The sequence below is a fragment of the Dermacentor albipictus genome, chromosome 3, assembly GCF_038994185.2.
Source record: "Dermacentor albipictus isolate Rhodes 1998 colony chromosome 3, USDA_Dalb.pri_finalv2, whole genome shotgun sequence".
Taxonomy (NCBI): Eukaryota; Metazoa; Arthropoda; class Arachnida; order Ixodida; family Ixodidae; genus Dermacentor; species Dermacentor albipictus.
Window position 1 is genome coordinate 29,277,090 of NC_091823.1, and position 11,891 is coordinate 29,288,980.

Below are 11,891 nucleotides of genomic sequence, written 5' to 3' on the forward strand. Positions count from 1 at the left end.
GAGGGGGGATTGCACTTACCGCATTGATAGTAGGTGTCGCTCATGATTTCAGATTCAAAAGATATTGCAGTGGGCCGTTGCCTGATGACACACGCTGCATGTCTCCTTCATTGCGAAGATAGTTACGAAGTTGAATCGGCAGTGAAACATTCTTTGGGGCTATTCATCAATGTGGAAAACAGCATGGGGAGCATGCCTTCTCCGGAACATTTTTCTGATTTTATTTGATATATTATGCCTTTGCAAATGTTGGCAACTTTTGTCTCCACGGCATTTCCGCAACGAATTGCCAAATTAACGGGCAGAAACGACGTAGTAAAGTGAGGAAGTAAAACGGAGAGAGAAAAAACAGAGAATGTGGCTTATTTAGCATTGAAGCGTTTGAGTGGATGACCAAGCTAGTAAACCAAGAAGCGTAGTAGAGTGCATATATGAATGTTGTGGCAGCTGAGAGCCCATCACAATGTTTAAGGCAAGAGCTTTTTTTGGTCATAGCCAAGAAATTAGTTGCATCTGTAGCATTTCTGATAGCCTGCATCCAAACACTCCAATTCTTACAGAGCCCATGGTTGGGAAAAGTGGGCCTTTCCTGAATAAAACAGTACTAACACCGAGACGTTTGTGATAGCCGAGATGTTATTACAAGAAAGAGGTAGCGGAGTTTTTGTTCTTTAGGGGGAACTACAGGATGCAGTGCTAGAAGTGATAAGACCTATTACGCGAGTTGACCTCGTGTGCCCATGTCTATAACCATCTGGGAAAGGGACAAGGTTTATGGCGCCTGCGGGTAAGAAGCTTCAGATATGAGCGCTGGCCAAAGTACCGGATCGCAGATTGCGCTCCGTGAAAGACGCCGCCCGCGTAAAGATAAGCGGATGTCGCAGGTCTCTCTTGCAATGCTCGGATGCCCTGACGTCGTTTAAGGCGTCGGCGGGCAAAAACGAACTCTTTCACATCCTGTTTGTGTTACCTTTGCGTCCAAGTAATGTCTCCGATCTGAGTTGACGACGAGTATAGCTCACCAGCTGTTTGGTGGCTGCGCTTGCAATGGAAACTGGATTACTCCGACTTGCCGTTGTGCTTTGCATCTTTGAAAACAGTAAGTAAAGCTTGCAAAATTGAAAGCTCACTGTTCTTTACTCATTATAGCAAAGGATTTTGAAACATTTAATGCTCTATAATATTACTGCTTCATCTAATAATTCAATGGCTTCACGTAACACCTCCTCCATTACGGTTGTGTAATGCACTGAACTATGACTGTGTCCCTTGCTAGCAGGCGACCAGGCCTTCAGCGTCAGAGCAGTCATCATTGTTTTAGCAAGAAGAGAGTGCACTTTATTTCACGTGTCAACGCGACTTATTTTCCGCTAAAAAGACCGTAATAGTACTTAGCATAAATACCTCGTTGACCTTTGTGATCATTACTTCTTCATTCTTGGTTCTCAATCTCTGAGTACCATGTTTTCAAACAGGTTTACTAACAATATTTCGAAATGAACGAGTTGATAGTGCGAGCAATCTTTTCTTGATAAAGTGCATCAAACTAATTAAAACTTGATCGACCTCAGTATTTACAGTAGTAACTAAGACCAAAATCAGTTCCACGATACGCCGATAGCTTCTAAATGTACAATAAATTTCAAAGAAAACCCGCGAATTTGGGGCTTTATAAGTCCCTTTTTTCTCTCTCTCATACGGAGGCTCCAAGATGGTCGTTGACTATGGGACATCCTTTTGTATTCATTAATTGCAAAAAGTTGTAACTAGTATCTGAAGCAATAAATTGACACACTTAATATCCGATAAGTGTTGTACTGAATATTTTTACTAATGATGTATAATAGTGTCTGGCCAGTACACACGCTACAGTTAGGCATATTAGTACTCCGAGACGATATTTACCCAGCTCACATATCAAACCAAATGTTTACAAGGAAGCGAGCTACGTATCGGTTAAGAACAGATGAAAGGTCGTCTCATTCTTTCGTGACTATACAGCAAAACCTCGTTTTATTCTTCAAAATTGCATGGGTAACACTTGTGGAACTTGAAGCACAAATTGAAGACAAGGCCCAAAAAATCTGCTAGGAGCATGTTCCTGTCATTTTACTACAGTTATGATCATAATCAGTGTTACAATCAGTGTTTTTTACACTGAGGTACACATTTTCCTAATTATAACAGCGGCGCATGTCTCAGCCCTAAACTTGTTGCTTCCGCGTGTGCGTGTCTGACCTTGTAGCATAGAATCCATATACCCTTGATAGGGCTTCCCGCACTGCTTACGTGGCTTGGCACGGCGACCCTACCTTTCAATAGCCCCGTCATAAAACCTCCTTTTCTCTACAGGTCGTACGAAGGCAAGGGAGTGCCGGCTTACACCCGCCATGTTGTTTGCGCAGTCTTCTTCCTGAAAGCGCAGTCTATACTTAAGAAGCTTGTTACGTATGCAGACCTGAAGTACATGGAACTGGGTGCTGCAATCTAATCCCAATGACGCGCGATTTAGTAGCCACAAAGAGGCGCAGTATGTTTAAGAAAAGCTGCGGCAGCGGCAATTTTCGATCAAGATGCACCTTATGTACTGCGCAAGATCGCATGGAAGCACAACTTGTTTTGATAATAGTGGGCTGTATTCATAGCTTTATATTAAATAATTCTATCCCGCACGATAACTGCTCGTAAAAATTGACGCCATGTCAATATTGATGTTGAACATTTTATTACCAATATCAGCCGGCCAATGGCAAATAACATTTCGTGCGATAGATCGACTCGTAAGAACAATCGGGAGGACTAGAATATATACTATTAGTGAAGACGGCCTACCAGTGACAAACCGCTCTGTTAGAACGGAAAGGCTTTGTGAATTCGGCCCGGTGTTTCGCTTGCCTGCATCGCGATCACAGCCCATACATCATACGTGACGCGCGCGTAACCCGCAATCTGTGTGCGGCCCAAGCATGTGCGGCGCAGTGTGGCCACCGGAACCTGCTGTACGACACCGAACGGATCGTTGGGGGCAGCGACGCCGGTCCCTTGGAGTTTCCTTGGCAAGTGTCCGTGCAGGTGTTCAGCAGTCACCAGTGCGGCGGCGTCATCATTAGCGAGTACTGGATCGTCACCGCTGCCCATTGCATGAAGTAAGCCTGTGCTCTATCTGGCATATCACTGCAGCGCATGTCGCCTGACAAAGAAGTAGCGCCTCATTAAAGGTAAATGCGAAGAAAACTTACGGAACAATAAAACTGGGCTGCAGGGCGCATACGGCAGTCATTACCAAATCCTGAGTGAGATCTCGTCAATGTCGTCGAAGAGAAAAGTGCGCAAATCACTGGATTCAACCGGCGCTGACATATGGGGCACAAACTTGCGGTCTAACAACGAAGCTCGAGCTGTTAAGGACCGTGCAAAGAGGGAGGGAACGAAAAATGTAAGGCGAAACGTTAAGAGACAGGAAGGGTGCAAACGGATATAGCCGATATTCTAGCTGGCATTAGGAGTCGAAAAAGTGAAGCTGGACAGGCCATGTAATGCGTAGGGCAGATGAAAGGTGGATCATTAGAGTCACAGAATGGGTGCCAAGCGAAGGTAAGCGCAGTCAAGAACGGCAGAAAATTAAATGGGCTGATGAAACTAGGAAATTTGCAGCTGCAAGTTGGAATCAGCTCTCGCAAGAAGGAATAATAAGAGGTCGCTGGGAGATCCCTTCGTCCTGCAGTGGACTTAAATAGATGATGATGATGATGATGATGATGATGATGATGATGATGAATTACGCTGGGCCCGGCACACACCTCTTCTGGAAAGCTGAATACAGGTGCCTTTTTTGTGTATCAAAAATACAACTTATCCAGTAATTAATAGGCATTCACGTGGAAGATAGAGCGAAGACAGATAGGAAATACAACATTCGCTCTAGTTGTCATTGTTTACACATTATTCAAAAACAAGATATTCGCTCTACTTATGTCTCACGAACTGTAGCCTGCTGAAACGCCTTAGTCAAATTTTCAATTGTCGCTGATTGAGATGCGTAATTTACCTGTATCCGCTTCTCTGACAGCATGAGTACGTGATCGACGATGTCCCAAAACAAAGTTACATGTCGTTGGCATATTGTGAAGAGTGCACAAGATAACCCAGGTTGTGCTTTTGTTTTATTTTAGAACTATATTTAGTTATTTTGTTCAGTGTTGTACCACGAATTAGCTTCGGGAAATGAAAACGTTAAGAATTAGCGACAGATAACTTTTCTTTATGCCTCTGTTACGGATTCAAATGGCTTGTGAGGCGCTTCTGCTATCTCACTTTCAAGCATAGCGCTAGGTGTTACATTTAGTCATAACATTCTAAAACAGGACGTTTTCACATCTCACCGAAGAATATTTTCGTGCTTCTAACCCTCCATACGCACTATAAACTGCGCTAAGGACACATGCGCGTGCTTCTTTAGACTTGCTGATTACCTCTGCAACACACAAACTCTTGAGCGTTATATTTTTTATCCTGTAGCTTAGATTGTGCACCTGGTTTACGCTGCGTTTTCACTTCAGATACTCGCCGTTTTTTTACAAGGTCTACGTGGGGAAGGATCACCTGTTCCGAAAGGAATTGACAGAGCGCTATTATTACGTGTCTGAGGTGAGCAATTAAGCCTGCCCTCTGCGACATCTGGACGTGGTTCCCATAATTTCGGTTTAATGTCGTTGTCACTTCTCTTGCGCAGATTATAAAGCACCCGTACTACAGCGAAAGTACCGTCGATTACGACATTGCACTCGTGAGGCTGGATATGCCTCTGGATTTTGTCTTTGACGATTACCTGAGCCCCATCTGTCTGCCGAAGCCATCCGATAATTTCACTGGCCAAACTTGTGTCATAACGGGCTGGGGTTACCCAAGAATAGGTGAGCGTGAAATTCGACATTTTACTTCAACCATGCTTGCTTAGACTCTCTTGTGCAGTAGGCTATATACGTATGGTCATTGCTTTTCCAGCACGCCTGACAAGCTATACGTAAGACAAGAAACCGCAATAGCTGGATTTGCACTGAAAAAAAGTTTTTTTTCAATGTAATCCTACATCATCTCTTTACTCTGGTAAAATAGATGTTTTCCTGGAGCATATTTAATCATTGTGTCGAGAAGAACATGCATGTAATAAGTATACATATTTGGACTGCAGCATACGCTAAATAATTTTAGTTGTTATTTGAAGGATAGATTCAGATTCTCAAACACCCTTCAACTGCATTTTAAAGAAATATATTTGTACCCCTGCATCTTTAAAGTTGCATTAAGAATATACGCCAGATAAGTTCAGACTGGCGAAGCATTCCTTCACAACTCTATTTTCATTTAAATTGGCAGCATAATGCTGTTTGCTAGTGGAGATAAGCAACGCTAAAACTGCTTGAATTTCGCATTAGCGCTTCAGCGCTGGTACTTCGAAGTACGTCGAGAATTTCAAAACTTCTGCTATCGTTTGTTGCGTTGTTGCGAAGCGAATATTCTCTAAAGTTGCCCAATTTATCTTTTATTCGTTTAAAATGCGCTGTTATCCATATTTACCGACAAACAATTAACGATAGACCCGAGTCAGTGCTGTCAAAATTCATGACGTCGGAGCGAGCTGGTACGGGAGCTTGAGGATGGCGTCACTTCCTGTCTTCTTTTTTTTTTTCTTGCACCTTTCGGGTTTATAACACACCCTGTCAGAAAGAAAAATTCAGATTCAGCTGACATGTCGCAGCCTATGCGAAGCGGGTAAATAAATGCTTTAAAATTAACAACGATGCTTGCATTTTTGGTTACTTTCGTGCTCTGAAACAGGAATCACCGGCTTTAGAGATATCATAGAGCTGACACTACATCTTCATACCTTATGTAGGAATCGTAAGTAGTGGGACATGCCCATTCTGGAGAATGAAGTGGCCAAGAATCCACTGGCAAATACTGAATGGTTAAATCAAAGAAAATAAAGTAACTCAAGGAGTCCGTTAAGTAGAATTTGTCATTCGATTTACAGGTCGCTGTGCTTTAGAGACTCCTGTGAGCCAGGGGTGGCTGAACGAGCATGTTGGTAATGTTGCATTTTTGGTTAGCAGCGCGAAGACACACAATGAAAATAAAAGCAAGTGTTTTTTTTTCTTTAAAAAGAAAGCAAGACAAATTTCCTAACACGTGCCATCTACGTGTACTTACTGTTGTCCCAGAGCGTGGCAATTTAGGCCGCGGGTTTACGTGCGCAATAAAAATTCTCGTAAATCGGCGCTCCTTCCGGTCACTTCTCCTACTTCCCATGTAGATCACCGCGCTGCTAACCAAAGATCCTGTGAGCCGACACTATATGTTCAGGATTTATGCAGAGTGTTACTTTCTTCTTATGAAAACTATAGCTGGAAGTACGTGGTCTGCATACAATGTTTTTATGAGCCAATTCGTCAGTACGTTCATGTAACCTTTGTATTTATATCCACAAGATCCGGCAAGACAGTGACTGACCTAACAGTCAGGCAGATACTCCAAACCCGGGAAAGTAACAAAAGAAAGCTTCGGCTTTATTAAATGTAGCCGTTTTGCTGTTACGGAAGCCTGTTTTACTAAGACAGCTGAACTTAGTATACGTCTTTGATGTCCATTTAATTGAATAATGCTTGTTCAGAATCAGCTAGCTCATCGTTGGATACATAATCTCTGGTCGACCTCACGTGATGTATATTTATGGTGTTTTGAAGACGGATCAACTACGGACGTCCTGCAGAAGACTAACCTTTACGTGTGGAACGACTACGACTGTCGAGAAGCTTACGAAGATGTGAACAACGTGACGGGCAGAATGTTTTGTGCAGGCTACGACGAAGGTGGAAAGGGACCGTGCAAGGTGAGCCATGCCCTGTGATTTGGGATTTCGCGAAGTTATGCCCGCTTAACAGGCATGACATTCACGTAGCTATGCGTGCAAATTTATATGACTAAACCGTGCTAAACGCGAGAAACGTGACCTTAATATATGAGATCTTTGAACTCCAGGCATTGCCAGGATCATCATCATGGAATAACGTAACGATTCTATTTCAATTCATTGCGCCTAGTCATATTGTTTTTACCGGAAATGTGAGTATAACACCACCTTGTATTCACACACACAAAAAGAAGCTCTTAGGCTATAACTCTTTGTAAGAATATCTGCAGTGAATCGTAATGTTGGACGTATCCTTCGCGAAGGCAGCCAGGCGATGACAGAGAGCACTTACAAACGAAATGCTTTGTGAATTCCGTCTACAGCTTTTGTCTCTTGTTTCCTTCAAGTACGTGGAAGAAAACAGTAGATGGTCTTTTCTTTATTGCTGCTTTTTTTTAAACGTGAAGGCCTCAGTTATATTTTAGTTTAAATTGCTTTCTTTTTTCATCTAGGACACACAGGAACTGTTTATACACGCATGCTAAGGGCTTAAATTACTGACGTTAGCGAACAAGGAGTAAAGGGCCTTGTTTCGCATCTGACAATCTTAATCAGCGCACTGCACTGCTTGGCGATATTGCACGATTAATCTTTCATTTAGGTATGTGGCTGTACAAGTAATATCTATTGTCGCTGGTTGCTTGTGGTTTATGCCAGCTTTTATGGTGACAGCCTTCCCCTGTATGTTGCAATAGAGTCTTCGCGCATGGACTAAACCTGCGAATTAAATATATGTAGTGAACAACGTTGCCTTCCGACGCCACGAGGTATTTTTAGTGTTGTGTCGTGAATAAGCATAGCGCACTGAGCGCACGTACCCGGGTGTCGCGAGGCGGAACGCACATAGCAGTATTTAAAAAAAAAATTGCGGGATTTGCCGCCGTAAGAGCTATTCACGGTCTATGAGGGGCGCAGCAGAGGAATTCTTCTAATGTATTAAAGTGCATAGTGTTTTATTGCCTGCCCCCAGTGCACGAGCGTTTTGCATTCCGCCCTTAAATAAATGCAGCCGCCAGGACGAGCAATCGAACCTGCGACCTCGTGCACAGCAGTAGAATGCCATAGCCCCTGAGCTACCGCGGCATGCGCTCCTACTACGAGAGATTTCTAGCGCGTCCGGCTTTCTGTTATGCGCAATGGTGTTTGCGTAATACCGGGTTTCCGGACGCTGGTAGCGACATCTTGTGACGGATAGTCAAACCGCAATGCTAATTAGGCGCGTTTTCGTGTTCCATGACTATTTCTGTAGCAAAAAAAAAGCATTTAAAAAGGCGAAGTCTTCACGATTACGCCACTGCCGAAAATTTACACCAGCATCGAAGTATAATACACTTGGTTACTGCAATAGCAGCCATGTGTTTGTCTGGTTGAGCTATGTGCCACCAGGTGGGACCATCAACATGGCCTCTCACGTTTACGCCTCAGGTAATCCGCAAAACGGCACAGCGTATACCGCAATACCGGACACGCTAGAACTAACTGTTATCTACGGCACACGCTGTAAACCACCCGCGTACGCGTATTATATCGTCGCAGCACTGCACGATTGAGCCAGAGGGAGAATTAAGAGCGGGGCGCGTGACCTAGGCTGCACGCAGCGTCGGCTGGTCCTACTCTGTAGATTCCTCCCGAATCTCGTTTCAGCGTGTAGGTGAACATATTTCGTAACGATACGGCTTCACCGGCAACGCGAGCGTCCTTGTGTGTTTGGCAAAGCACGTAAAATTGGTTAGAGTAAAGATTACTTGAAGAAAGTTGACGATGAAGCCAGAGAAAGCGTTGCGGAAGGAAACTGTTCTGTATAATTTAAAGGTAGACGTTCGCTTAGCAGTGAAAAGGAAAATTAAAGTTGAGAAAAAGACAACTTCCCGCAGGTGGAAGTCCAACCCACTAAACTGCTGCACGACGGCCACCTTTCCGTTCTATATTGCGTTGTCGTTGTTGTTGTCGTCGTTGTTGTTGTTGTTGTTGTTGTTGTTGTTGATGATGATGATGATGATGATGCTGATGATGATGATGATGCCGCACCACAATTGGCTGCGTAGTGCTGACGTGATACATTCTTTTCGCAGGGTGACTCCGGAGGTCCCCTGCAGTGTATCCGAGAAGATGGCTCCTGGGTCTTGGCGGGAATCACTTCTTGGGGAATATCCTGCGCAGCGCCGCATAGGCCGGGCGTCTTCACTCGGGTTTCAGCCGTGCTCGACTTCATCTACCTATTCGCGTATTAACGTTCGACATACCTAAAGAATACTGTGGTGCGTACGTTTTTATTTACATGCAGGACGTGGGAGAGGCCATCACGGGAGTAATAATGAACCAACCTGCTTGTGGAGGAGTCGGCGCACAGCACTACCAATTTTTGTTCAAATAAATCGCTCGCTCACTCAAATAAAACCATAGTTGATGTAACAACATGTCCGACTGGGCGATCAGATAAGCCGCAGTGCTCGGTGTGTTGTTGTCTCTAAAATCTAGCAATAGGGTGAAAATAAACGATACATTAAACAACCAACTGCTTCACCTTGTTCACAGATGGCACATTTTGAGTTGTGTATGCTGAAGTGTTCCTTTTCTTTTGCAGTTTATCATACATTTATTTATTTTTCATTCTTAAAGCAAGTTTGTGCTTGCCACATAAGTGAATTGGATTAGCAGGAGGTGTAATGCTTCCAACCTCTGCAGTAGGACCCTTCTGACCACGACTGGAAAAAGAAGACGACGACGACGACTGCGCAGAGTTTTCGCGGAATGGAACGGCCTTCTTCCCGACACTGATGCCATCACCTGCCCGTCCTTGTTTCGACAGCTCATCGCTTATCACCTTGCACACATGAAGCCATGCACGTAATCTGGAGCATATGTTGAAATCCAGACCAGATATAATGCTTCCTCGGGGTATATTTTATACTTTATAAGGTCAATAAACTGAACTGGACTGAGGCTACCGACATAAAAGGATCAACGAATTGTTCTCTCTTTTCCGACGATGGAATGATGTCACTAGCCTTCATCTCACAGAGTATGACGGGACTGATGACACCTTTGGATAAGAAAAACCATGCCCTCGTACCCAAAATAATTCTCGTAGAAAAAATTGATGAGTCATTCCATTCTGTGAAGGTGCATGACCAGCGAAGCTGTTTAGCGTACGATGCAGAGGGGACCCAGAATATTGAACAAAAGTACGAACATATTTATTGTCCTAATCTGTGGTCATCGTGGTGATGTAGGTACGCACACACATTCGCGTATCAGCTCCGTTATTAAATGTGTCCGTCACATAAGACAACGAATGGCTCATACCACCTTAAGCAATGGCGCACATCCCCTTAAAGGCGGCCTCCCCATTACGTGATATTATACGCTGGAATGGTGAGCGGAACTGGAGCCAGCTGTAAAAGATGACGGCGCTCAAGCCATTGCTTGATGATAGTTTTTTGCACAATGCTTCCAGCTGTAGAAGTAGACGACGACGACGACGACGATTAACGCGCGAGAAGTGGCACTAGCGTGTTTAGAGGTTGCTGCCGATAATTTTTGAACATTCGTTTTTGAAAAAGTTGTACAAAAGATTTTTTTCTTTCAAAATCATCTGTTCTTACCCTTGTGCGTGGACTTCTTTGGGCCCCTCGTGTGATAACGGTAGTTCACGGGTGCGTTACAGGTCCCCGAGCCCACAACAGTATGTGCCACTGAGCTTGGAACCTTCCTGCACTATCACAAGGATCGGCTCACATGATGATTTGTTGTTGTTTTTTTCAACATCCCCGTACACACTTCTTTCAGATCCTAGCCATAGCCAGCTTCGCTGTAGAAGTATCCGGATCCCACACACTGTGGAAGTCAATGTAAGCGAATAATTCTGTGCTGTTTGCTTTGGTTGACGATATCGGGGATGTTGACGGTGAATATTAATTTTTTCAGTATTTATTCCAACACGAGCGTGGTGAGTTGATGTTAAGCGTTACCATGGGCGCACGACTGCTGTTTGCATAGTACACAGAACACACAGAGGGAGGTGTTTGCTTGAGGCGTTGTTGTTCGGCATACTTCATAACCTCCGAGAGGGTTTAGCGTATTCATTACCTCCCATGGCACATCACATCGCGGCATAAGTATGAAACTTTAATACAATTATGGGGTTGTACGTGCCAAAACAAAGAAGCGCTTTGCAATAGGCATAACAAGATTTCATATTCTTTTCAGCAGCTTGATACAGCTCAGGCGTCTGAGTGTCGTTGAAAAATAGGTAATTAAAACTCATTTAGCTGCTTCAAATATTAAAAAGATAAGTGCTGGTCACTTCAAGCTGAGACTTCATTTCATCCTCGGTGGCTGAACGAGGGATGTCATTTCGGGAGACGCTTTCCGTGCAACGCAGACTCTGAGATTGTCGGTGTCAGTGCACGTGTTTCAGAGACCATAGCAGGAAATACCACGGTGGACTAAGACGACAATAGGAAGCAATCCACCGCATGGAACCTTCGAGCCACCTTTTACTTAACCGTTTGCCATTGAGCCACACACTGAAGTTCCTACTGTATCACCACTCAGCTAGTTCTTAGAGAAAGCTAAACTCATCGACAACGAATAACTGTCAACCTCCCTTGGCCCAAATAACATACTTGCCAAATTATTAAAGGTAACTAGATCAATTTCAAATGCGGTACTGCAACACATCTTTACGCAGTTTTTAACCCTTCCTCGCTCCCTAATACTTGAAAAATTCATCGTGTTATAACCATACAAAAACAGGTAGCCCCATTCATTCTCCACAAACTACACTGTCCAACTTCGATGACGTGCATCACTTGAGAGGTCCTGTATTATATGCTGCTATATATGCTGGACTCTGGATTTCAAACCGACGTCATTTACCATGGCTCTTCAAAAGCTTCTGATTGTGTTGCCCATAGTC

At 43.9% G+C, this 11,891-nt stretch overlaps 1 protein-coding gene across 3 annotated transcripts; it reads left to right on the top strand.

Moving 5' to 3' along the window:
* The first annotated feature begins 851 nt into the window (after positions 1-851).
* LOC135921667 (plasma kallikrein-like) lies at positions 852-9,913 on the top strand. Of its 3 annotated transcripts, none has more exons than XM_065455963.1 (7): positions 852-1,099; positions 2,966-3,146; positions 4,560-4,647; positions 4,733-4,913; positions 6,744-6,889; positions 9,043-9,228; positions 9,656-9,913. In XM_065455963.1, exons 1-6 carry the CDS (start codon positions 1,048-1,050, stop codon positions 9,199-9,201), a joined length of 807 nt encoding a protein of 268 aa, XP_065312035.1. In that variant the 5' UTR covers positions 852-1,047; the 3' UTR covers positions 9,202-9,228; positions 9,656-9,913. The 3 variants fall into 3 exon arrangements, with proteins under 3 accessions (XP_065312035.1, XP_065312036.1, XP_065312034.1); XM_065455964.1 differs by having other exon boundaries at positions 9,659-9,913; XM_065455962.1 differs by lacking the exon at positions 9,656-9,913 and having other exon boundaries at positions 9,043-9,481.
* Positions 9,914-11,891: the final 1,978 nt, after the last annotated feature.